This window comes from Poecilia reticulata, linkage group LG10 (genome assembly GCF_000633615.1).
Source record: "Poecilia reticulata strain Guanapo linkage group LG10, Guppy_female_1.0+MT, whole genome shotgun sequence".
Taxonomy (NCBI): domain Eukaryota; kingdom Metazoa; phylum Chordata; class Actinopteri; order Cyprinodontiformes; family Poeciliidae; genus Poecilia; species Poecilia reticulata.
In genome coordinates, this window is record NC_024340.1 from 21,636,706 (window position 1) to 21,658,586 (window position 21,881).

The 21,881-nt window shown below is 38.7% G+C and overlaps 2 protein-coding genes across 3 annotated transcripts; one reads left to right on the forward strand and one right to left on the reverse strand.

Annotated features, from left to right (window-relative positions):
- The first annotated feature begins 528 nt into the window (after positions 1-528).
- On the forward strand, positions 529-11,692 carry scyl1 (SCY1-like, kinase-like 1). The gene is made up of 18 exons (XM_008420423.2): positions 529-758; positions 1,313-1,453; positions 2,862-2,984; positions 3,102-3,328; positions 3,403-3,493; positions 3,653-3,808; positions 4,013-4,171; positions 4,263-4,370; positions 4,686-4,799; positions 4,889-5,044; positions 5,133-5,321; positions 5,642-5,717; positions 6,601-6,804; positions 7,660-7,802; positions 7,883-7,966; positions 8,045-8,353; positions 9,492-9,567; positions 10,482-11,692. The coding sequence occupies exons 1-18, from the start codon at positions 651-653 to the stop codon at positions 10,604-10,606; spliced, it is 2,589 nt and encodes an 862-aa protein (XP_008418645.1). The 5' UTR covers positions 529-650; the 3' UTR covers positions 10,607-11,692.
- Positions 11,693-14,110: 2,418 nt separating this feature from the next.
- LOC103471427 (HRAS-like suppressor 3) lies at positions 14,111-19,122 on the reverse strand. 2 transcript variants are annotated; one of them, XM_008420421.1, is made up of 5 exons: positions 18,953-19,122; positions 18,329-18,406; positions 17,924-18,032; positions 15,947-16,215; positions 14,111-14,377 (listed from the first exon to the last, which is right to left on the reverse strand). In XM_008420421.1, exons 2-5 carry the CDS (start codon positions 18,341-18,343, stop codon positions 14,252-14,254), a joined length of 519 nt encoding a protein of 172 aa, XP_008418643.1. In that variant the 5' UTR covers positions 18,344-18,406; positions 18,953-19,122; the 3' UTR covers positions 14,111-14,251. The 2 variants fall into 2 exon arrangements, with proteins under 2 accessions (XP_008418643.1, XP_017162434.1); XM_017306945.1 differs by having other exon boundaries at positions 18,948-19,122.
- Between the last annotated feature and the right edge of the window lie 2,759 nt (positions 19,123-21,881).

Below are 21,881 nucleotides of genomic sequence, written 5' to 3' on the forward strand. Positions count from 1 at the left end.
CCTAAACAATTGAATAAAATTTAACAGCATTGATAATCTCAATAAACAAGTGTTACATTTATGTATCTGTGGTCTGTTTTAAAATATTAGTGTTTATGGGGCTCCTGAAACCCTAGAGGGCCTGATGGAGCCCCTGACTCAATTTGGATTAAACAGAAGTTCAAATTTGTTGTTTTTAGACTAGTTGTGGGTTTAAATAGCATTTCACCGAAGATCCTTTCCTGTAACATATAATTACACAGTAATACTTTTACATTTCCTGTCAACTTAACATATTTTAATACAAAAACACGGTGGACCGCCGGTGGACCACCTCGATGCCCCGGCTTAGTAAGTTTTCTGAAGGAAACCCTGTATATATTTGGTTTTTTTTGTTTTTTTGTTTTGTTTTTTTGTTTGTTTTTTTGTTTGTTTGTTTGTTTGTTTGTTTGTTTTTTTTACTTGTTTTTGATAGGTTCTGTTTTCGAGATGAGACCTGAACTGAATCCCGGAACTAATGTGCAGAAATCAAAGTTCTCGCGGAGTTATTTTTCAGCCGTTCCATTTCGGGTCAGTATTAGCCACAGCAGCTAGCCGTCTCTGGCTGCAGTTTGTACAGGTCTGTCGCTGTGTTTCTGTGAGTTTTTGATGAGGTTGAGAAGCGGGGGGAAATGTGGTCCTTTTTTGCCAGGGATCCTGTCAAAGACTTCGCTTATGAAATTCTCCCGGAAAGCCCGGAGAAGTCGGGAATATGGACTCTGCATCGGGGAAAAAGAAAGGTAAGTAGCGGCGGATCGTTGCGGATCCTCCGCTAACGGTTAGCGTTAGCTTGTTTATGAATGCCTTTCATAAACAAGCAGGATACGTTGGAGTTTGACGTCTTGACAAGGAGAATTGGCGTATTCTCAGAAGTTGTTTTATCCGTTAAGTCCCAGTACAGGTTTATTGTTCTGATTTTCTGTTCTCTGTCGAAGTGTGTGTAGCTAGCGCTCGGTGTTTACTCCTGCAGAGACACGTACATCTCGCCACGTCACCCTGTTTTATTCCATTTAATTGCTCCTGTTTAAAACTGCGGCTGAAGCCCTTGTCTTTATCGCGTTAAAAAAAGGTCACGTTTCAGATTGCCAACAGTGTGGACCCCGCTGCTGTGATTATTATCACCGAGAAGCTGAAACCATCCTTTCTCTGTCATGATTTTTACCGCAGGGTCAGATGACAGCTGGACACCAACTTCCTTCTTCTATCAGCCTCAATAATGATCACATTCATTCAGTGTCAGCATTTCATCCTTAAGCTATATAGATGTGAATTAATGGTTGCCCACTTCCTGCAGACATCAGGAGATCCTGTGTCGGTGTTTGTCTACGAGGTGGCTCAGGGAACAGAGCAGCAGACCCAGCTAGCCAAGGCTGCCTTCAAGAGGATGAAGACCCTGCGCCATCCTAACATTCTGACATATGTAGATGGACTAGAGGTGTGTGATTTAAATGTTTTTAGACTCTGTTTGCCTCAGATATTCGGATGTGTGACTTATGCTTTTTATGTGCATGCTTTTTGTTCAGAGAGAGGTAAGTTATCATTTACTGTTTGTCCTGTCATCTTAGAAGCAAGATCCTAGATCCTTCCCGAACAGCAACTAGATATCTTATTTATCACCTACCAGTTTTAATTAGATGGCGTATCCTGTTGTTATCAGTGGCTTTATTACACACTCAGGAAATATATAACAGCATATAAAAAATTAGATAAGTGTGGAAGAAACTGTCTGCCAGTATGTTACTTTTTTACTTCCTTTCCTCTCCCATTATCTAAGTTCAGTGATCCATTTGTTTATCCATCCTTCCATTTATTTATCAATTCTGCTTGTCTTTTATCCATCCATCTACTCCTGCCTTCATCCATTTGCTGACCCACTTCCTAAATCTATATGTCCTGCTCCTGTCTTGTCGTCCTTTTGCTCGTCCATCTTTTCATCCATTCTTCCTGTCTGTTTGTTTAACGGTCTTCTGATACCTAACATGCCGCATTTTTGTTGATTTCAAATTTAAATCATAAATTTGAAATTTGAGTAAAATTTGCTTTAAGTTCATAGTGAACTTTTGTATTGGTACTTAAAAAGAATACTTTAGAGTTTAGAAATATGTAGGAAGTCTGTTAGGATTTCAATGTGCAGGTATTGAATCTTAGACAATCCAGGTGGTTAAAGACTGAAAAATATTTAGGATGTTTTTCTTTTTTTACTTTCTTTACATTATAACGTGTTAATCTCCTGTAATGCACTTCTGCAGCTGAAGCTCATTCAGGTTCTGATTGCTCTGTAAACAATGTTTGTCTTTCAGACAAGTTTCAAAGTGACATCCACTTCAATATCGCGTTTCAGGCTTTTCATGTAGAACTTGCTGTTCTTCCAAAATGAGCTGCGTTACACAGTACTCAAAAGGTTTCAGTTTGTCAATGCCAAAGCTTTTTCTGGCTTTCTAAATTAGAGTAGCAATGATTTTTCTTTCCTGCAGGTTACAAAGAAGTTCATGAACCATATTGTGATTTTAGTATTTTCCTTTTCTGGATAAGAGTGAAAAAACTTCTGCTTCATAAAGTATATTCTTTGTCCTGCTGTGTTAAAGATTCATTCTTACACCCGACTGTAAATGTATCCATCCATCTGCACATCAATCTTTCTTCCAATTAAACAACTTGTTGTTCTGTATTTAAAACAGAACAGCAATATGTTGCCTTATGAAGAACTAAAGCTCTGGTGCTTTACAGCCATATAATGTTAAAAAACATTGGTCAGTCATTTTATAACTTAACTTTCCCCATCTTTATATGTGTTTTTATTTATTTATTTATTTATTTATTTATTTATTTATTTATTTTTGCAGACAGATAAGAGCCTATATGTGGTCACTGAGCAGGTGACTCCTCTCTCAGTTCACCTGAAGGCCCAGGCAGAGAAGGGGGGCGCCGGAGAGCTGGAGATCTCCTGGGGTCTCCACCAGATTGTGGTAAGAATCTGACAGAATATCAGATTCTACCAGGCCAACCTGAGTTTAGCAGAATCGTCCATTATGCGCCGAAAGTCGCCTTTCACTTCATTTTATTATTGTCGTTTTTCTTCTCAGAAAGCTCTGAGTTTTCTGGTCAACGACTGCCACCTCCTCCACAACAACCTGGGCATCTGGGCGGTTTTCGTGGATCGAGCCGGAGAGTGGAAGCTCGGCGCCCTCGACCACCTGGCGCCCGAGCAGGGCGACCCCAGCGGCGTCTCCCTCCCCACGCCGAAGGCTGTTTACCCGGACATGGAGAAGTACGACCCGCCGGAGGCGTCCAACAGCAGTGGGGAGAAATGGTGAGGAAAGAGAAGCTTCAAAGAGATGTGTTATTTATTATTGATATTGATTTGGTTTTATTTTTGTCATCCAGGGCGGGGGAGGTGTGGCGGCTGGGATGTTTGATATGGGAGGTTTTTAACGGACCCCTCCCTCGGACGTCATCTCTCCGATCTCTGGGAAAAGTAAGTTTGATTTTTTTTTTAAGCTAGTTATAACTCTAACACGGAAGTTAAAAAAAGTGATTAATTTTCTATATTTTCTATTTTCTATATTGTGAACTTTTTGTCCAATTTTTTTTCTTGTTATTTTTCCTTGTTTGTCTTTTATATTTTTTCCTATAGATTCCCAAGTCGCTGGTCCCCCACTACTGTGAGCTGGTCGGGGCGAATTCCCGGGCTCGACCAAACCCGGCCCGCTTCCTCCAGAACTGCAGGGCTCCCGGAGGTTTCCTCAGCAACAGCTTCGTGGAGAGCAACCTCTTCCTGGAGGAGATCCAGGTCAGTGAATCCAATATTTCCCTCTGCCAGATTGAAACTAATACGTTTTCTAGTTTTACCGGATCTCTGAGATATACGTGGGTGTGTTTGGTTAGAGAGTTTCAAAAATGTAAATTGTTCTTGAATTTTATTTATTCGAGGTGAATTTCTGGTGTTAATTTAGTGATTCCTAAGAATGATGAAAATCTCTCCAATCCGCTCCAGATCAAGGATCCAGCTGAGAAGCAGCAGTTCTTCCAGGACCTGAATGATCACCTAGACTCTTTTCCTGAAGACTTCTGTAAACATAAAGTCCTCCCTCAGCTGCTCACCGCCTTCGAGTTCGGAAACGCGGGCGCCGTCATCCTCACGCCGCTCTTCAAGGCAACTTTTCATCTCTCATCACCCTGATTATTTCCACCGTGAGAGAAAGAAAACGCACTATGAACGTCGTTTCTCTCTTTCTGCGTTTCAGGTGGGGAAGTTCTTGTCAGCAGAAGAATACCAACAGAAAATCATTCCTGTCATAGTGAAGATGTTTTCGTCCACAGACCGAGCGATGAGGATACGACTTCTCCAGCAGGTATTTCACATTCCTGACGACTGGATTGAATCGTGGCATTTAGCCCCAGGCAGCACCTGAGTTAGATTTCACAAACAGGTGGAGCTGGATTTGTAGCAAAGACGATCTTCTAATTTGTGAAATTGAAAAGGTTTTGATGTTTCGTTAGGAACCCAAAATGAAGTGAATGTGCACTTCTGAACTGCACTGTAAATTTTTAAACATTAAAAGCACATTTATTAGCGACAGAATACTGTTTAGTGAATAATAATAAACATTATCGCAGGTAAAATGTGATTATTCATCCACTTTGCTGAGTTTTGTTGTGTTCCTCAGATGGAGCAGTTCATTCAGTATCTGAACGAGGCGGCGGTTAACTCCCAGATTTTCCCTCACGTCGTCCACGGCTTCACGGACACCAACCCCGCCATCAGAGAGCAGACAGTTAAGGTACGATGTTTACAGAATCAGACATGGCAGCCGGAGCGACGCCTCCTGCGGGCGTTAACCTTCCACGTTTCTCTTCCTGGCGGCTGCAGTCGATGCTGCTGCTGGCGCCCAAACTGAACGAGACCAACCTGAACCAGGAGCTCATGCGTCACTTCGCCCGACTGCAGGCCAGAGACGAGCAGGGCCCGATCCGCTGCAACACCACCGTGTGCTTGGGCAAAATCGCCTCCTACCTCAATGCCGGGGTAAAAAAACACGAAACGCCGTGGATGTTTTTTGTCTTTAAACTTAAAAAACAAATCGTGACGATCTCGATCGTGCTTTTCGTCGCAGACCCGGCAGAGAATCCTGGTCTCTGCGTTTTCTCGAGCCACTAAAGACCCGTTTCCTGCCTCGCGTTCAGCCGGCGTGCTGGGCTTCGCAGCAACACACAACTACTACAGCGTCACAGAGATCGCCGCCCGCATCCTGCCCACGCTCTGCACCGTCACCGTGGATCCCGATAAGGGCGTCAGGGAGCAGGTGTGACCGTTGTTTATTGTAACCGGTCCGAAAGATATTTACTCTTCATTTATTATGTAATCAGCAGCATTTATGATTTATCTATTGGAAATAAAACTTATTTATTCACTTATTGTAGCAAAAACAAAGGTATGTTTTATATTTCCACTAAGATGCACAATAATACAGTAACAGCATGAGTTGTTAGAACCATTTTAATTAGCAGCTCTGACAGCTTGTTTCATCAGTTCCAGCAGTTTTATCCCAGATTAATAATAATTGAACATATTTTTAATCCGGTCTCTGATCACGGTTTGCCAACTCGTCTCTGTTTCTGTCAGGCGTTCAAAGCCATCAAGAGCTTCCTCATCAAGCTGGAGACGGTTTCTGAGGATCCAAGCAAGCTGGCTGAGATCGGTACGTAACAAACTGCTCTGACCTGCTCAGCCACTTCTGTCACTGCTGTACTCCGCTGTGCAAAAGTCTTGAGTCGGCCTTCATCCTTTACACTTTACTGCGAAGGTGCCAGGCTAGTTCTCTTTTGTTATTGAGGTTTTTCAAAGGTTTGTTTTAGAGAAATGCTGCAAGTCTTTAATGTCTGATCTAACTGTATCTGTAATGACTTGAGAATTTGGCTCAGTGTGTTTAGATGTTTTATGTTTACATACAGTCTCAGTTTTTGGGAAAGATGGAACTGATTCAACCTTTGACCTTTTAATATTTTAAATGCAGCTTTGATTCAACCAAACTGATTTGGAAACATATTTCTCTTTTGCTTGATTTTGTTATTTTTTAAAATTATTTTATTACATTAATTATTTTTATTTTGATCTACAAAATACCAAATATTTCCACATAATATATATTTGGTCCATCTAATGATGTAATTATTAAATATTAAACAATTAATAGTTAATACTTTTCTCCTCTCGTAATTTCTTGTGCGGCTACATTTTACTCACTTGTGTAAAAACTTTGACTACTCCAACCACCTCTATTGATTTGATGGATGTTCAGGTTCACATGTTGAGAAAGCATAACTACGTTTGCTCCAAAAGTCTTTTTTGACTTATTTTTATTTTTAAGATTTTTGAGAGGTTGATGTTGCAGCTGAACTTACTTTAGGGTTGGGATAGTTTCAATATTCAGTTTTTAAAAGTGTGTTAGTCTGACTAGATTAGCTTCAAAGGATCTGGAAGACTTTATATTTACCAGAAGTAATAATAATGTAAATATATTAATGTATCTGTCGATCAAATAATATAAAGGGGAAAAAGCATCTCTGATTTCTGGATTGCAGAGAAGGATGTGGGATCGAGCGCTCAGCCTGCAGGAGCTTCGTCCAGCTGGGCCGGCTGGGCCGTCACCGGCGTCTCCTCACTCACCTTCAAGCTGATCCGCAACAACCCGGGAGGCGAGGGCAGCGCCGCAGCCGAGGGCAGCGGGCCGTCCAGCGCCACCAGTCCCACCAGCCCCACTGATGGAGCGTCGGCCTTAAGCAAAGGTACAGCTTTTTTTAATGAACCGCATCACATTGAAATTAAGCTTTTCTATGCACAGGGTTCTTATTGAAATCCTTCAAGGTTATTGAATTTTAGTGAGTCGTTTTCAGTCCAATCCAGTTTTATTTATAAAGCATTTTTAAGAAAAACACAGAGGACTGAAGTTCTGGTCAGACAAATAAAAACATCAAAGAGAATAAAATACAAAAATATATTAAAAAGACAAAACAGCTGAACAATTACAACAATGAAGAACAAGTAAGGAAGAATCAAATAAATGATGATATGTTCAACATTTCAAGGTTTGCAAAGTGTTTTGAGTTCTGTGTAAAGTCCTTGCAAGTGTTTGATATTCAAACTGCAGAGTTTTGTGAGGCTACATTTGAAAAGCATTATTTGCAGTTGAAACCAGATATGTACAGATAATAAAAAGGCACATTTTGTTTCTCCCTGTTTGAATTTAATTTCTCTTGTTTTAGGGTTAGTTAAAATTACCAAAATTATTTCTACTTGCTAAATGCCAAAAAAAACCTAGGAAGGACTTTTTTTATTTTTTTTTGTAACTTTCTCGGATCAGTCAGATTAAAACGTAAAATGTTATATTTCAGATTGCAGTAGAATATAGAAAATTATGACAGTATGTTATTAATAAATCTTTTATCTTCTTCAGTTCTTTTGTACTGATTTTTTTATTTCCAAAGTGTGCCAGTGGGAAAGTCAGTTCCCACTGGCTTTCAGTTGGAGAACTTTTCTTGAAAATGTTTGAAAAGTGCTTGAATTTTGCTGTGGGAAATATGCATAAATCCTGTGTGTATTTTGTCTGACATGATGATATTAAATTCTGTTCTCTGATGCAGAAGATAAAACCCAACTCTCCTCCTCGTCTCACCACGGTGCCTCTGATCGTACCAACCAGTCGCCGACGCCTGAAGCCACAGATAACGATGAAGAGCAAATCGGAAACCGCTGGGACGATGAAGAGGACTGGGGTAGCTTAGAGGTGCATTTATTACTTCTGACGGTGCGTTGTCATGGAGCTGCACGTTTTGAGTTTGTGAATCACTGAGTCTTTTTCTCCAGGAACCAGAAAAAGCTCAGACTGATGACTGGAACACCGACTGGTCTGGAGCTGCATCATCCAAAAAGAAAGCCACCGATAGAGGAGTACGAACCATTTATCCTGAGGGCTGTTTCTACGGTAACAATGGTGCTTGTTTTACAGCGTTTTCTGTCGATACGTAGGCTGGACGATCGTCCGCCTCCATGGCGGTGAAAAAGCAAAGCTCTGATTGGAGCAGCTCCGGCTGGGACGCCGACGACAGCTGGTCCAACGAGAAGGAAGGCCAGGGTCAGAGTTCAGCGGGCGAGGAGGGCTGGGGCAACGACTGGGGGGAGGAGGAGGCAGACGTGACGCCGGCCAGTAAGAACCTGCCGCTGCCTGAAGGCGTCCGGCTCGCCAGCGAGTACAACTGGGACAGCAGCTCCGGGAAGGGCGCCACGCAGAACGACCTGTTCGCCAGCGTGTCCCAGAGAAACACGGCTGCTGCCACGGTGAGGTCCCAACAGGAAAAAAAAGATTGAGCGTGTCTTGGATGTTTAAATCTGTTTTTCAGCTTCAACACTGATGGTTTATGTTTTTCTACTTTCATTTGGATCTAAAAACAGCCTAAGTGCTTAAAAAAACCTTCCAAGCTGATATTTTTTGAAAAATGAGCAATTTAATCACAATCAAAGGGCACTTTGGTGTTACCTAGCAACCCCAGCAGAGCCCAGCCCTGTTACCTAGCAACGCCAGCAGAGTTCCAGCACGTTTGGTCATCTGATTTTATCACTGTATGGCTCCTGGAAACGTGTTTTATGATGTCTAACCTGCTTTACTTGATTTGATTTTAAATTTTGGCTGCAGCAACTTTTTTTTCAGAACTCATTTTCAGCAACGTCCTTGTTTTTGTTTTAAAACTTAGATTAATACACATTTGTCACACATTAAGTAGCCATGCTACTTTATGTTTTTATATATTTTTATTGGATATTGTCAGTTCACTATTCAAATATTACCTCGTTGTTGGACTGTTAAGCTCATTGTTACAAATATGGCATTAAACATCCAGTAGCTCATTTAAATCGGAAACTAGGCTACATAATTACTGTATTATTGAAATGAAAAGGAAAAAAAAGAAGTTGTAGATACATTGGGCTCTTCTTTCTATGTTTGTGTCCATGTTGTAACACGAGATATTTAGACATAAATACCGTAATGCTGACATAAACAGCCGACCAGGAAATGTCACTGATTGCTCTCTTCACCTTCCCACTGACTAAAGTCTTCAGTGTGTTGAAATTGAACAATCACACACTAGAACCGGGCAATTAATTGGTTTTATAAATTAGTAATTGGAATGTTTTACTAAATATGATGAAAGCAAATATAAAAAAAATTACAATGTAACTTGTTCACAAATTAAACTAGACTGATACAGATAAGGTGAAAATGAATTTAAGCCAAAATGATTCGTTTGTGTCTGCTTTTTGTTGTTCTGCATCTTCTACCAAGGCAAGAAAATATGTTTAATTTAAGCAATAATGGCTGCTTTAAGTGTTAACTAAGAATAATTTTGGCTGAATAATTTAAACCCCAGCTCAGTGGAGTTCCTGCTCACTGATGATTTGTTTTGTCTGTCGTCAACAGACTGGAGACGGCTGGAGCTCAGAGACGACCGGAGACTGGGGCACCGAGAGCTGGGAGTCAGTCGAAGGAGGCCAGAGTGAGTCCTTCAACTCAAACCTAATCTATTTACTCAACATGTCATCAAAATGTTCTGTTCTTTCCTTCTTTGTGATCCAGGATGTTTTGTTTCTGTAATGTAACTCTTTGGTTCCTCAGTCTCAGATCTAGAGTCACTTTTCAACTAAAATGAATACACATTTTCAGAACGGTTGCTTAACATTTCAGGATATCAGGCAGAATTAAGATCACTTTTACTCTGTTGTCTGATTAAGTTAGAAACCTGAAATTGGTTTTGTGGAACCAGGTAAAATATTTATAGTTTTTTTTTTGTTGCAGGCAATTCATCTCAGGTTTTCAAGGTTTAAGATAAAAGCAGCTCAGTTTAGCTTGGCAATAGCAAAATGTCTTATAAAACAAACCTAAAACATTTTCATGTTTTTCTCACATTGCCACAAGTTATAACACAATGTAGTGAGATTTTATGTGATAAAGTAGATCATAATTGTGAAGGTAAATGATGCCTGGCACAATTTTCAATGTTTTAGGAATAAAAATCAGAAACATTTGGCTCACATTTGGGTTTTGTTTTTAGAACCAACAAAATGACTCAGAAATACTTTCTAAAATAATGCAGTAGTTTGTTTTTTTTGTGATTTTTTTTTAAGAGCAACCTTCGACCTCTATTGAATCCATATGTACCTTCAGATCATTTTGTGCCGATGTTGCAGTAAAACTATATCCAAGAGAGATCTTTAAATAAACATTAGTGTGATTACTAATGAAGTCATTATCTCATTCTGCTTCTTATACATCTGTAACACCGAATCAGTTATAATTAAAAACAGATTTAATATCTAACAGATCCGAGTCATAATTTTCCACACTGACTTCATATTAAATGGCCAGAAATGAAAACGTTCGTATGACATTCGTCTGCTTTTCGTCGCCCAGATCTCAGCAAGGCGGAGCTGTCGAAGAAGAAACGAGAGGAAAGGAGGAAAGAGCTGGAGGCCAAGCGGGCAGAACGTAAAGCTGCTAAAGGTCCTCTGAAACTCGGAGCACGCAAGCTGGACTGATTCTGGTCGAACAGGAGGGCTGGCACACGGAGACCGGAGCCCAGCAGTGGACAGAGTTTCCACTAGCAGCCAGTAAAGAAAACTGTGAACAGTTCCTTTAACAGAGAAGGCTTGGATGCTGAAAAGAAGGAGGATTTTCTGTCTCTTCTCTTTAAAAGACTGATGGAAGTGAAGGTAAAGACAGAAATTTGATGGAAAATCCAAAGAGACTTAAAGCAGGATGCATTAACAAAATGAATCATAAAGTTGCTGTTGTACAGTAAATGTATATACCCTGTGCATCATGTGTTCTTTTTTTTTTTTTAAGAGAGATACGTATAACATACAGAACGTCCTGTAACGTTTCACTGAATGTCTGTCAGTGGGTTCTGTATTCACACACATGGATATGACTGTTTTTAGTCCATCTGTTCCAGATTTTAGACTGAAAATCAGTCCATGCATGCACCTGTGTGGCCTAACAACAATCTCCATTACAGTAGATTACATTTGTGACTTCACTTTGCACATATAGCTCTGTATTTACTCTGAGGGAGCGGGCACAGCTGACTGGCTGCAGGCATGTCAGTGAAGCCTTTCTTGGACCGATAATGAATCAGCTTGAGCAAATAGAAAAGCAGAAAGATGTTAATTTATAGTAGAAACTGTTTACATTTTTCCTCGTCTGATGGAGGATTTAAGATTCCAGCAGGGGGCGCTGCAGACACAAAAGGAAAGGGCATCCGTAGTAGTTTGGTGAGGGTGAAATGTACATGTTTGTGCCTTGTTATTTGGCTGCAGATCTACTCTAATGATAAACTCCCAAAACCAAAATCTTCCCCATCAAACACTTTGGCTCCTAAACTTCTGAACTTTAGCACACTCTGTTTTTAACTCATACTTTCATTGTAGCCTTTTATCTTCTGTTTCTGTTGGATGTGACGTTACGTCAGGGTTTGTACTGATTAAAATTCCTTGAAGCCAGGGACAGAGTCAACTGCAAGGCGCTAATCTGTAAGAAACTGTGGTTTTGGTCTGAAGAAGGTCACCGGTCAAATCATGGTGCATGTGTGCTATTCCAAAATAAAAACAAATATTCAAAAGTTATACATCTGTGCAATTTGGTTTTTTACAGAGTCAGACTTTGCTTTAATTTGTCAAAGTGGTTTTAGTGTTTTGTCAGACTAAACAGTTCATTGACTTACAGTACAGTGGAAAAGTAACAACAGTTTTCGTGAAGAAGAATCAGTCAGTTTTTAAAATGTTTTATGAATAAATACCTGAAAAGTGTGGTGTTCATTTTGTTATTGTGCAATAGCCAGCCCCGCCCTAATCCTCACAACTCCTATGGACTGACTACTGACCAGCTCTCCATCTAATGGGTCTGGAAAATCTCTAATACCCCCGAGTCCTACTCTAAACAGGGTTATGGAGATAATCTGGTAGCGAGAGAGACACATCTAGCCTTTAACTACCTATATTTCTAAAGTTATGACCTTTTTCAGCTAATGGAACAATTAGTTGAGTAGTCCTAATGACGTAACTCCAAAAACCGCTTTTGTTAACAGTAGCTCTCTCTCTATCAACAACGTGCACTTGTTATCGACTAGATAGGGTTTAGTGGCTAGAAACAAGCCCCAAGGTCATTATTTTACCAAACTAAAGAACATCTGAAGCCACCACATGTCTAGAGCCATTCTCATGAATTTTACAACAATTAGAAGAACCTGAAGACAATAAATTACTCAATTTGAATGACCACAAATCTCAATAGAAGTTTAATGCATCTTTATTAAGCAAGCGGTAACACTTTATTTGAAGAGGTGTGCATAAGACTGACAGGACAACTTTGCATGATTTTGTAAATTATGATAATTTAATGCAAAGTTGTTTTTTTTAACGGACTTTCAATGCAACTTTTATAGCAACTTTGCATTGAAAGTGTCATTATTTACCGCCTGACACTTCATGACAACTGTCATAAACATTCATAAAGACTCCTTTATGTTCATGACAGGTGTTATGTCATGTTTATGACAGTGTCCTGTCAGTCTTATGCACACCCCTTCAAATAAAGTGTTACCAAGCAAGCTTTAGCAGGGATGATGACAGGTTAATTATCAATGATTATAAGTCAAAAATAAAAATTTAGAATGATCAAAATCACTTCAATCTTTCCTAACCTCTTTCCCTATAACGTGTCACTGTTACGGAGTGAGGCTTTGGGAAGCAGTTCAACTCACACCCAGGTGTTGGATGATCTTGGCAACAGGAAGCTTTGATGTCCTTGGTCAGAGTCTCGTCTTTGTAGAGCAAAATCCTTTTTGAATAGAAAAAGTAGAACTAGTTGTCTTCCAGACACTCAGATCTTAATCACCCCGTGACCTTTGTCCATCCTCCAAGTTTGTTGCAATTGCTTTGCTTTGAGATCTTTGGGCTGAGTGAGGAGCAGTAGTCGAATCAGGAACCAGGACTGAGGGCCGATGGGTCTTGTCCCGCTAGCAGTGCAGAGTCTTTGCTTCTCCATGGTTCCAGGGCCCGGTCCTCTGCTGGTCTTCTTTCTGCATTAAGTTGGCTTAACCTCTCACTGGAGACCTAGTTCCCCTTTTCAGGGGCATTTTATACCTTTTTTCTACATGAGTGTATTGCAGAAAGGACATGTGACAACTCTCAATTACTCAAAAATGTTTAGACTTCATTCTTTAAAACGTTTATGCTCTGAAATAAAGAACAGTCTCAACTATTTTTATACATCTGCAGGCTGGAAGCTTACTTCCTCTGTTTCAGAAAACCTACTCATACATTAGTCACAATGTAAAAAAGAGGCTTTTTACAGAAGAAAAAATAAGCAAAGTTATTTAAAATGAATTTGAGACTTCCTTGTGTTTCTATGATGTCATCTTATTTCTTGAAGGATATTAATGATCTTAAAAATCAACTTCCCACTTTATTAGATTGATATTTACTGTGAAATTTCCACAGGGTTATAAAATCTGTTTATAAAGTGACTTTCAGGGCTGTGTAGAGTTTTTAAACACTTTCAAACAAAACCTGACAGAATAGCTTTAACTTCATTTTTCCCCAGTAATACTTATTGACAAAAAATGGTTACCAACATTCTAACATGTTTTTGTTTATTAACAATAAACAAGTACATGCCTGAAGGACAAAAAATAAAACATTTCTACAAACAATTAGAAATTAATTTCATTTCAAAATCATGCATTCTAAATACGTGTACTCATTACTTCATAAGGCATTTTTAGTAATAAAATTTTTCATTTTGATTTTCAAATTGTTACACTTTGATTGCAGTCGATTAAATATCTTCTGTGTTTACAAAAAGTTAATTCATTGTTGAAAATATTGTCGTATGAACTTCATATATTAAACGTTTCACCATTTTTTCTTTCAACACCTGTTCAAGTAAAAATACTAATTGTTGTTTTTGTGCTTCCTGTAGAAATTCTATACCCTGAAATAGAGGGAAATGATCGAAACATAAACCTTAAAACTCAGCCGATGGATTGTTAAAGACGAGTTGGAAGTCAACCAGTTCCATTTAATGTCAGGCAGTGTTATCTGTGATCAGTAGTGGCAAGTGGCCCTTAGGCTTCGCTGGCGATGAGTTATTCAAAGCTGCTGAACAGACCGCTGTGGTTTCAGTCACTGGGTGTTTTTCTTTTCCTTTTTGCTGCCTCCACCAAACAGAGCGCTGGCCAGAGCGAAGATACCAAGACCCGCGAATGCAGCTGCACCAGCCACCACCGCAGCTTCACCTGCCTTCTGCACCTGCAGAGAGGAAAATTCAACTTTAGTTACAAAAAAAAAAAACTGAAGCTGAATTTAAACTAAAGCAGCGACTCAATCCACAGACAGATTGGTTAATTCATATCTGGTTAAGGTTATCTTTTGAATTTTTTTTATGTAGCCACAGTCTGAATATTTTAGTTTTCATTTTGTTCTTGCTACTGTCTCCATTCTGCCCTGGTGCTCCTGATGTTGTTTTAGATTAGAAATAATGTGTAACAGTGATTGAAGTAAACATGTTTTAAAGTTTTAAACCACATATCTACAAGACAATAAATGATCTGCAAAAAAACTGAGAAGTCCTTTTTATTAGACTTACATAGAGAGGCTCTTATCAGCAGTGTCCAGTTGTATGCAGTTCAGCTCCACCTAAGTTAAAGTTATCGCAATATTTTTGTCACAAGAAAGCTCCTAAACTACTATTTTTTTACATTAAATGTAGTTACATCTTTGTTCATCTACTTTATTAATCAATGGTTTAGAGCTGGTTTAGAGCTTTAGAGCTGAGATATTTGTGCCGAGAGCAGCTTGTGTCTGAAAATATGGGACAGATCTTAAAATAAAGCCACTGTTAGGAAGAGAAGGATGGAGCTGTGTGAGTCACATCAGAGAGGAGCTGCAAATTAAAGATCATGTTGTATGTTATCATGTGCTAATGTCAGAACCATAAAAGTCCTAAACAATCCACAGCTGAGCTTCCTGTTAGTTTTCAAAAAGGAGAAGTAATTTTAATGTGTAAATCATATATGGGTAATAAAAATGCATCAAGTTTGAAATTTGGTGTTAGTTCAAAATTTCCTGACTTCCTCATTATAAATAGCAACTCTACTTGAACTCCTATTCAAGCTGCAGACTTAATAGTTTAGCATTAAGGTCAGAGTTCAGTGTTCCTGAAATATTGTCAACATTCCTCACAATATTAAAGGTTATGCAGAATTCACATTTCGGACATTTTTGTATTTATAAAACAACTCAAATGCTTCTGAAAACAAACCAAGCTCCTAAAAAAAAAAAAGCACCCAGATGGTTTTTGGAAACAAGTTAATATTTTTTGGTGTCTGAAAATTGAGCAGTAACAAAAATCTCCCAATTGTTTAGTGACAATCATAAGATCTTGCATCGTTACCTAGCAAACCAAATCTTCACCTAGTAACCCCAACCTGAGCTCCAGCACGTTTGGTCAGCTGCTGTATAATGACTGCAGGAAAAGACAAGTGTTTTGTTGCCTTATTATCCAGAAACCACTTGCTGTATTTTTGTTGTGCAGGAAGCTCTACTTCTACTCTTCACAGCTGTACGATTATATAATTGTGATGTTTGCAGCCATTTTCACGAGGGGTCGTGGCCAGGAGCAGCTTATTTGGATTTAAAGTGACAAGATGTAATAAAAAAAGCTCAATGTGAAACGATCACAGAATAGGCAGAACTGACCAGAATAAAATCTCCTGAGCGAGTTTGTCAAACAGGAAAACGTCATGAACATATTTTGTGTAGCACACAGACCTGTTCCTAAATGTATGCGGTCTTTTACATAAAACCTGAGCTGCCTACCTGTCGGGACTCTGCTTTCCCATAGCGCAGCTCGTTGACAAAGTGTTCGCAGTTTCCCCTGAAGATGCAGTATGGCAGCTCCTGACCAACCATATCACAGGCCTCACGAACAATAACATGAGGCTCTCGAGGCCTGTACTTCTGGTCCAGACCGTTGTTTATCAGCCACTCGTCTGTTCCCACCACGTCCCAGAGCTCCTCCTTCTTGACGATGGCCTTCGCGGCCAGGACGGACATTATGCTGCTGGCGCCTGCAGTAGGAACTTCAGCTGATGAAACACAAACAGGAAAACATCATGAGGTTGCGCTGGCCTTGGTTTTAAACTGTGGTAAGCTTACTCTTGGTGTACTGTCTCTGGTGATACAAAAACAGATTAATTTTGGCACAATCTGCAGAGTAAATCTACGTGTTTTTACTGTTGTGTACAGGATTAAAATGGACTTGGACAAAGTTGCTGGAAGCTCCCTATTCAGTTCAGTGTTAGTTTACAATGTGCATTAAGTCAAGTTAATTCAGACAGAAATATATGATTAAGTCAACTGATGAATGCAGTCAAAGTTACACTGTAACACGAGCCAATGCAATTTGTTGTATCAATTGGTAAAAAGTTATTTAATGAAATCCAGGTGATTGAATCAAGTTATTGACTTTGCAGCTCTCCTTCCTCCTGGGGAAGCATGTGGTGACAGTGGACAGTAGTTGTCATGTTGTGGTGAGTTTCTAGTGGAATCATGTACAGAGAGAGGCAGAGACATCCAGTAGATTGTGAAACATTAAATTGAAAAAAGAAAAAAAAAGATAAATACAAAAACTTACAACAAGCCAGGAGAACAGAAAAGGCAGGAGGCAGGTGCAAGGAGAGCATGGTGGGAGGTGACAGGAGGAAGCAGCAAGGAATGAGAGGAGAAGAGATTTATAAATACTGGGAGAGAGAATACTGGAGCAAAGCACCTGGGCTGATTAGCTAATCGACTGCAGGTGTGAGAGGAGAAAGAAGAAGGCAGACTGTGAAGAAAAAGAGAGAAAATGGCACAGGAGGCGAGGGAGAGTACACCAACAGGGGAACCGAGAAATTTATCTAACACTAACAAATAACTAGATATAAGGAACATAACAAAACTAAAGCAACCAAGAAAGAACTGGATCAAAGGATAACAGAAACAGACAGATCAAATCAAAATAAGAACGGATAGCAAATCAGAACTTTAGAGCCCAAAACAAGTCAAACAACACAAGACAGTAACATCTCCTTTAGAACCTGAAAGTGTTCAAATGTGTTCAAATGACTTAAATTTGTCAGTGATATCAACCCAAACTTAACCATATTCACATCCTGTTTTAGATCCCATTGGGATTTCCTCATTGTTCTTCTCAGCAATCAGGCTAATTGCTAGTAGCAACAGAAGCTAACAAGGTAAATCTCTGCATTTTGTTCTTTAAATACTTTAGCAACATGTTCACTACAGTAGGTTTTACAGTGCAACTGGTGCTTCCAATACAGAGGTGCTTCCAATAACAGTTTCCTTTATTTTCGTTGTCACTCAATTCTATGCACAATATTGGATTTTTAAGTTGGTGTTAGTGAGAAAACTTTAGCTTTCCTACTTTAAATGGTCACTTCTATTGATATTCTGATTAATTTTAAAGTTTTACATTTCAACTTTTAGGTACAAATAGAAGAGAGCTGATGAGTAAGACAAATTTTCTGCTTCTGCCGACTTGACACAACAAACTAAGAAAAGCCTGAGTTTGTTCTAAAATATCTACACAGAAAGTGTAAAACTCTGAGAATCTCTGTTTATTTTCAAACACAGCTATCTTTAAAGCTGACAGTGCATTTATTTCAGATTTTAAAAAGTTATATGAATCTCTACTGCAGTCTGAAAAAGCACACACCCAGTGACGCTGTGGGATGCCTTAAGCTGCTTTTTTCCAATCTGTCATTTGGAAACCAGTTCTGGGTGTGTTTCACTTACAGGGTGGTGCCAAGTGAACGATGAAGCCATCGCCCACATAGGCAGCCCAGTGCTGGTATGATCCACGGTAGATCTCTATCAGGTCCCCTGGCTCTGGTTTCTCATCACACTGGGATCAGAAGACAGACAGAAACAAGTTGAACATTGCAACAGACTTTGTGCACAACATTTGACCTCATTTCACTGCAAAACAAGAGATGGCTGTAACCATCACAGGACTTTGAGATTCAACTAAACATATTCAGTCAAACCACATACGCATAACACTTTGGTTTTCTACTATTCACAACAACCTAACAATTGTGAATAGTAAAAAAATAAGAATAACTTAGACTGTGCTTTGCATATTTTCTAGTGCATGGTCACACATAATAACAAGCTTCTATTTAAATACAGCCTTCTCACCAGTGTTGGAGCCATGTCCAGGACTTTCCTTTTAAAATCCGCAGTGGCTTGAAATGCTTTCACTTTCTGATTAAACACCTGCGGAAACAAATTAAGACTCTTACAGCAGCTCAAAGCGTAAGATTTAAAAGATTGAGTCTAATGTAATTGTTAAAACCATTGTATTGAAAGCATGAGCCTCGGTGATTTACTTTTAAAAGAATAAAAATGCATTCAATTAGTGTTATTAAAAATAACATGCTTATTTGCTCAAAGGAATCTTCTTTAGGATATTACATATTTACTACTACTAATTTGATGCAAATACAAATGTATTCGATTCATTTCAAATAGAATAGAATAGAACGGTGACATTATGAACAGCGTCATTTAGCGCATTATTAACGTGTAACGTCCCAATTTTAACGACTTACCAAACAAAAACGAGACGTAGCAGCACAAAATGCTAATCTTTAAACGCGTGTTGACCTGAACCAGTCTGTGTTTACATCATCCTAGCCTCCACGAACCGCGGCGCTGATCCCAGATCAGCTCTGAAACGCCGCGGCATCACACCAACGGCATACGGTTACCAGAATAGCCCGGTTCCGACCCATTTTTAAAAGGTTATAATGCTGACCTTACCTCAGGGGACTGGGCCCGGTTGTTCTGTGAAGTGCCAGGCGCCACCAGTGACGCCGAGGTTAAAGCTCAGCTGCTGGAGGCTCAGCTGCCCGCTACTGACACGTGACCACAACAAAAAATAAAAAAAGACGTCACCGAGCGAGCCAACGTCACGATGGACGCACGTTTCTTCATTTCAGATGCGAATATTCTTGAATGTTGTCTATTTTGATTTAAATGGTGATAACTGTTTATATTACGGTTTCATAACAATCCAGTCTTCCTAAAAACGGATGAATTAACGAACGAACGAACGAACGAACGAACGAACGAATGAATGAATGAATGAATGAATGAATGAATGAATGAATGCAGCAACTTTAAACTCTTTCATACTTTTAGACTTTATTCCTCTTTTTATTAATCATGTTAAAAGCGTTTTCAATGTATTTTGTTGGTAATTTATGGCGTAAACTAACGCAAAGAAGTGCATCAAGCCTGTCAAGAAATGTCTGAATACGTGGCATTCATTTTGTATTAAGGACTCCTGCGTCAATTCTTTATAGAGCCACATTTCACTGTAATTACAGCTTGAGAGGCTTTTAAGGAGTGTCCCTACCAGCTGAGTACACTGAAAACTCTGCCTATTATTCTTTACAAAATAACTCAAGCTCAGGAAGTTTGGACAGGATTGTGACTGTAAGCACCAAATATCAAGTACTGACATATTCCTCAACTCCAATCTCAAGCTCTTTGCAGCTTCTAATATTTAATTTCCGTTTGGGATCAGTTTAGTGTTTTTGAATTTGAATTAATAGCTTTTGTTCACAGATTACCTACATGGCTCCATCCATCTTGGTTTCACATTGTTTCACATTTCCTTGTGTTTCCCCAGACATGACTTCAGGCAAACTAACTGAGACCTCTAATGGTTTTCTTCTCGGCACTTTTCCACAGAAGCCAAATGTGTAGAATGTTAAATAGTTTCTCTGTCAACAAACTCACATCTGAGGTATGTCTGCAGCTGTAACATATACTATTTGTAGTTTTGTGGTATGTTTAAATCTTGGAATATTGTTTTAAAACTTAACTCTGTTTTAAATTGAGTTATTATTCATTACATCTTTTGGTTTCACTCTCAGCAATATAAACAAACTTGTTTGTTGATTTTTTTATAATTGTTCTGTTTATGCCCTTTCTTTCCATTTGTCCAGTACAAATGAATGACTAAATACATTTTGATAAATTGGTTGACATAAATTTAGAAATTGTTTTATGCTTCAATGATATGAACATGTTTTGGTTCCTATCATTGTTTTAAATTGAAATCAACATGTAATAAAAACATCTTTCAGCATCCTGAAAAGTTCTGGTCTTTTAATGACTTTGGTCAAAGGTGCCCAATAAAAGGGCTTGTGTGTACATTATATTGTTTGCATATTATATTGTAATATAATTACTCATCTTTATGGGCGTTTTGAAACACACAGAAAGATTGTATCTTGGAGCATAAAATTTTATCATAGTTTGAGATAACAAAAGAAGGATGTTGATGCAATAGACCTTTACTGTAAATTAGTAAGCAAACAGTATGCTAACTTTGATTAACCAGAGGTTAATCAGGATGAGTCAAACCATCACTTATTAATCATTTAGTCAGAGTTGCACAGATGGGGAAGACGGTGATCTGGGTTTTACACAAAGAAATATTCATTTTAAATTAACAGACTCAAGGTAAAACTTCTTCCTTTATCTCTGATCAATACATTCAAATGAAGTATTGTCTTTCTTTAGACATTACTGTAGTTATTGATATCTGGCCTGAGTAAATATCCAGCTTGGTGAGAGGACTCTGCCCTCTATCCTCATCACTCATGGCATTTCATCACACATCTTACATGTGATGAAATGCTGGGATTCTAAGAAAGAAAATATTGGTTTTTGGACTGTGCTGGTTAGATTTCTTTTAGTTTCTTTAAGTATCTGGATTTATTAAGTTGTCATACATAGAAAGATGACCGGTCACCAGAGCACCACATGCCTGATGGACACAATCATGTGCTGTCAAACTCATGAGGAACCATGAAGAAACTTTGCTTTTGTGGGTGAGAACCACAACACTGCACGCTCAGTCAGACAGCTGCAAAACTCACACCTGCTGAGAGTCGTGACTGTCACAATTTAAAATCTTAGATTCTACTTGATGCACCTATTTCACATTTTTATACAACAATTGTTTGGATTTTCAAGTGAATGAAAAGCTGAAGCGATATTTCTACTTTTTTTTTTACCACACATTGCTAGATAAAGTAAGCTCTGTGATCAAATGTAATCACTGCATATTCATCTAGTAGTAACCAATTACATTTACTTGAGTAACTTTTTGGAAGACATGTACTTTTAGGAGTAGTCTTACTACATCAGACTTTATACTTTAGCTTAATATTATTATGAGATGTCGCTACTCTTAGTTGGGTAAAATGTTTTAATACTCTATTCACTGTGAGTAACTTCACTGAATAAAGAACAAACATGTTTCAACCAAAAATACATGAGACACAGAGACAAACCTGCAGTTCATGTTAAAGTGAGACCTCTTGTTCGCACACAAGCTTTTCTTTTTTTATATTATTTTCCAACTGTGAAGCCTGTTGTGACATTTGTGTGTGTGGGTGTGTTTCTTCTGATGTAAATTGTTTATTTATTTGTATCTTTTTGTTTTCATTTTAGTCCTTAAAATACCAGACTTTGGACATAACTTTATAAAAAATTTTTGATGTCTGATGACACAATTGTAAAATATTGAGTCAGACATTATGATCATTTCATAGCCTTTTTACCAAATTTTTTTTTCACTCTTACTTGAGTGATGTCTTGGAGATCTGATTTTAAATTTACTCGAGTAAAAATATATTGAGATATTGATACTGTACATGAGTAAAACTTTTGG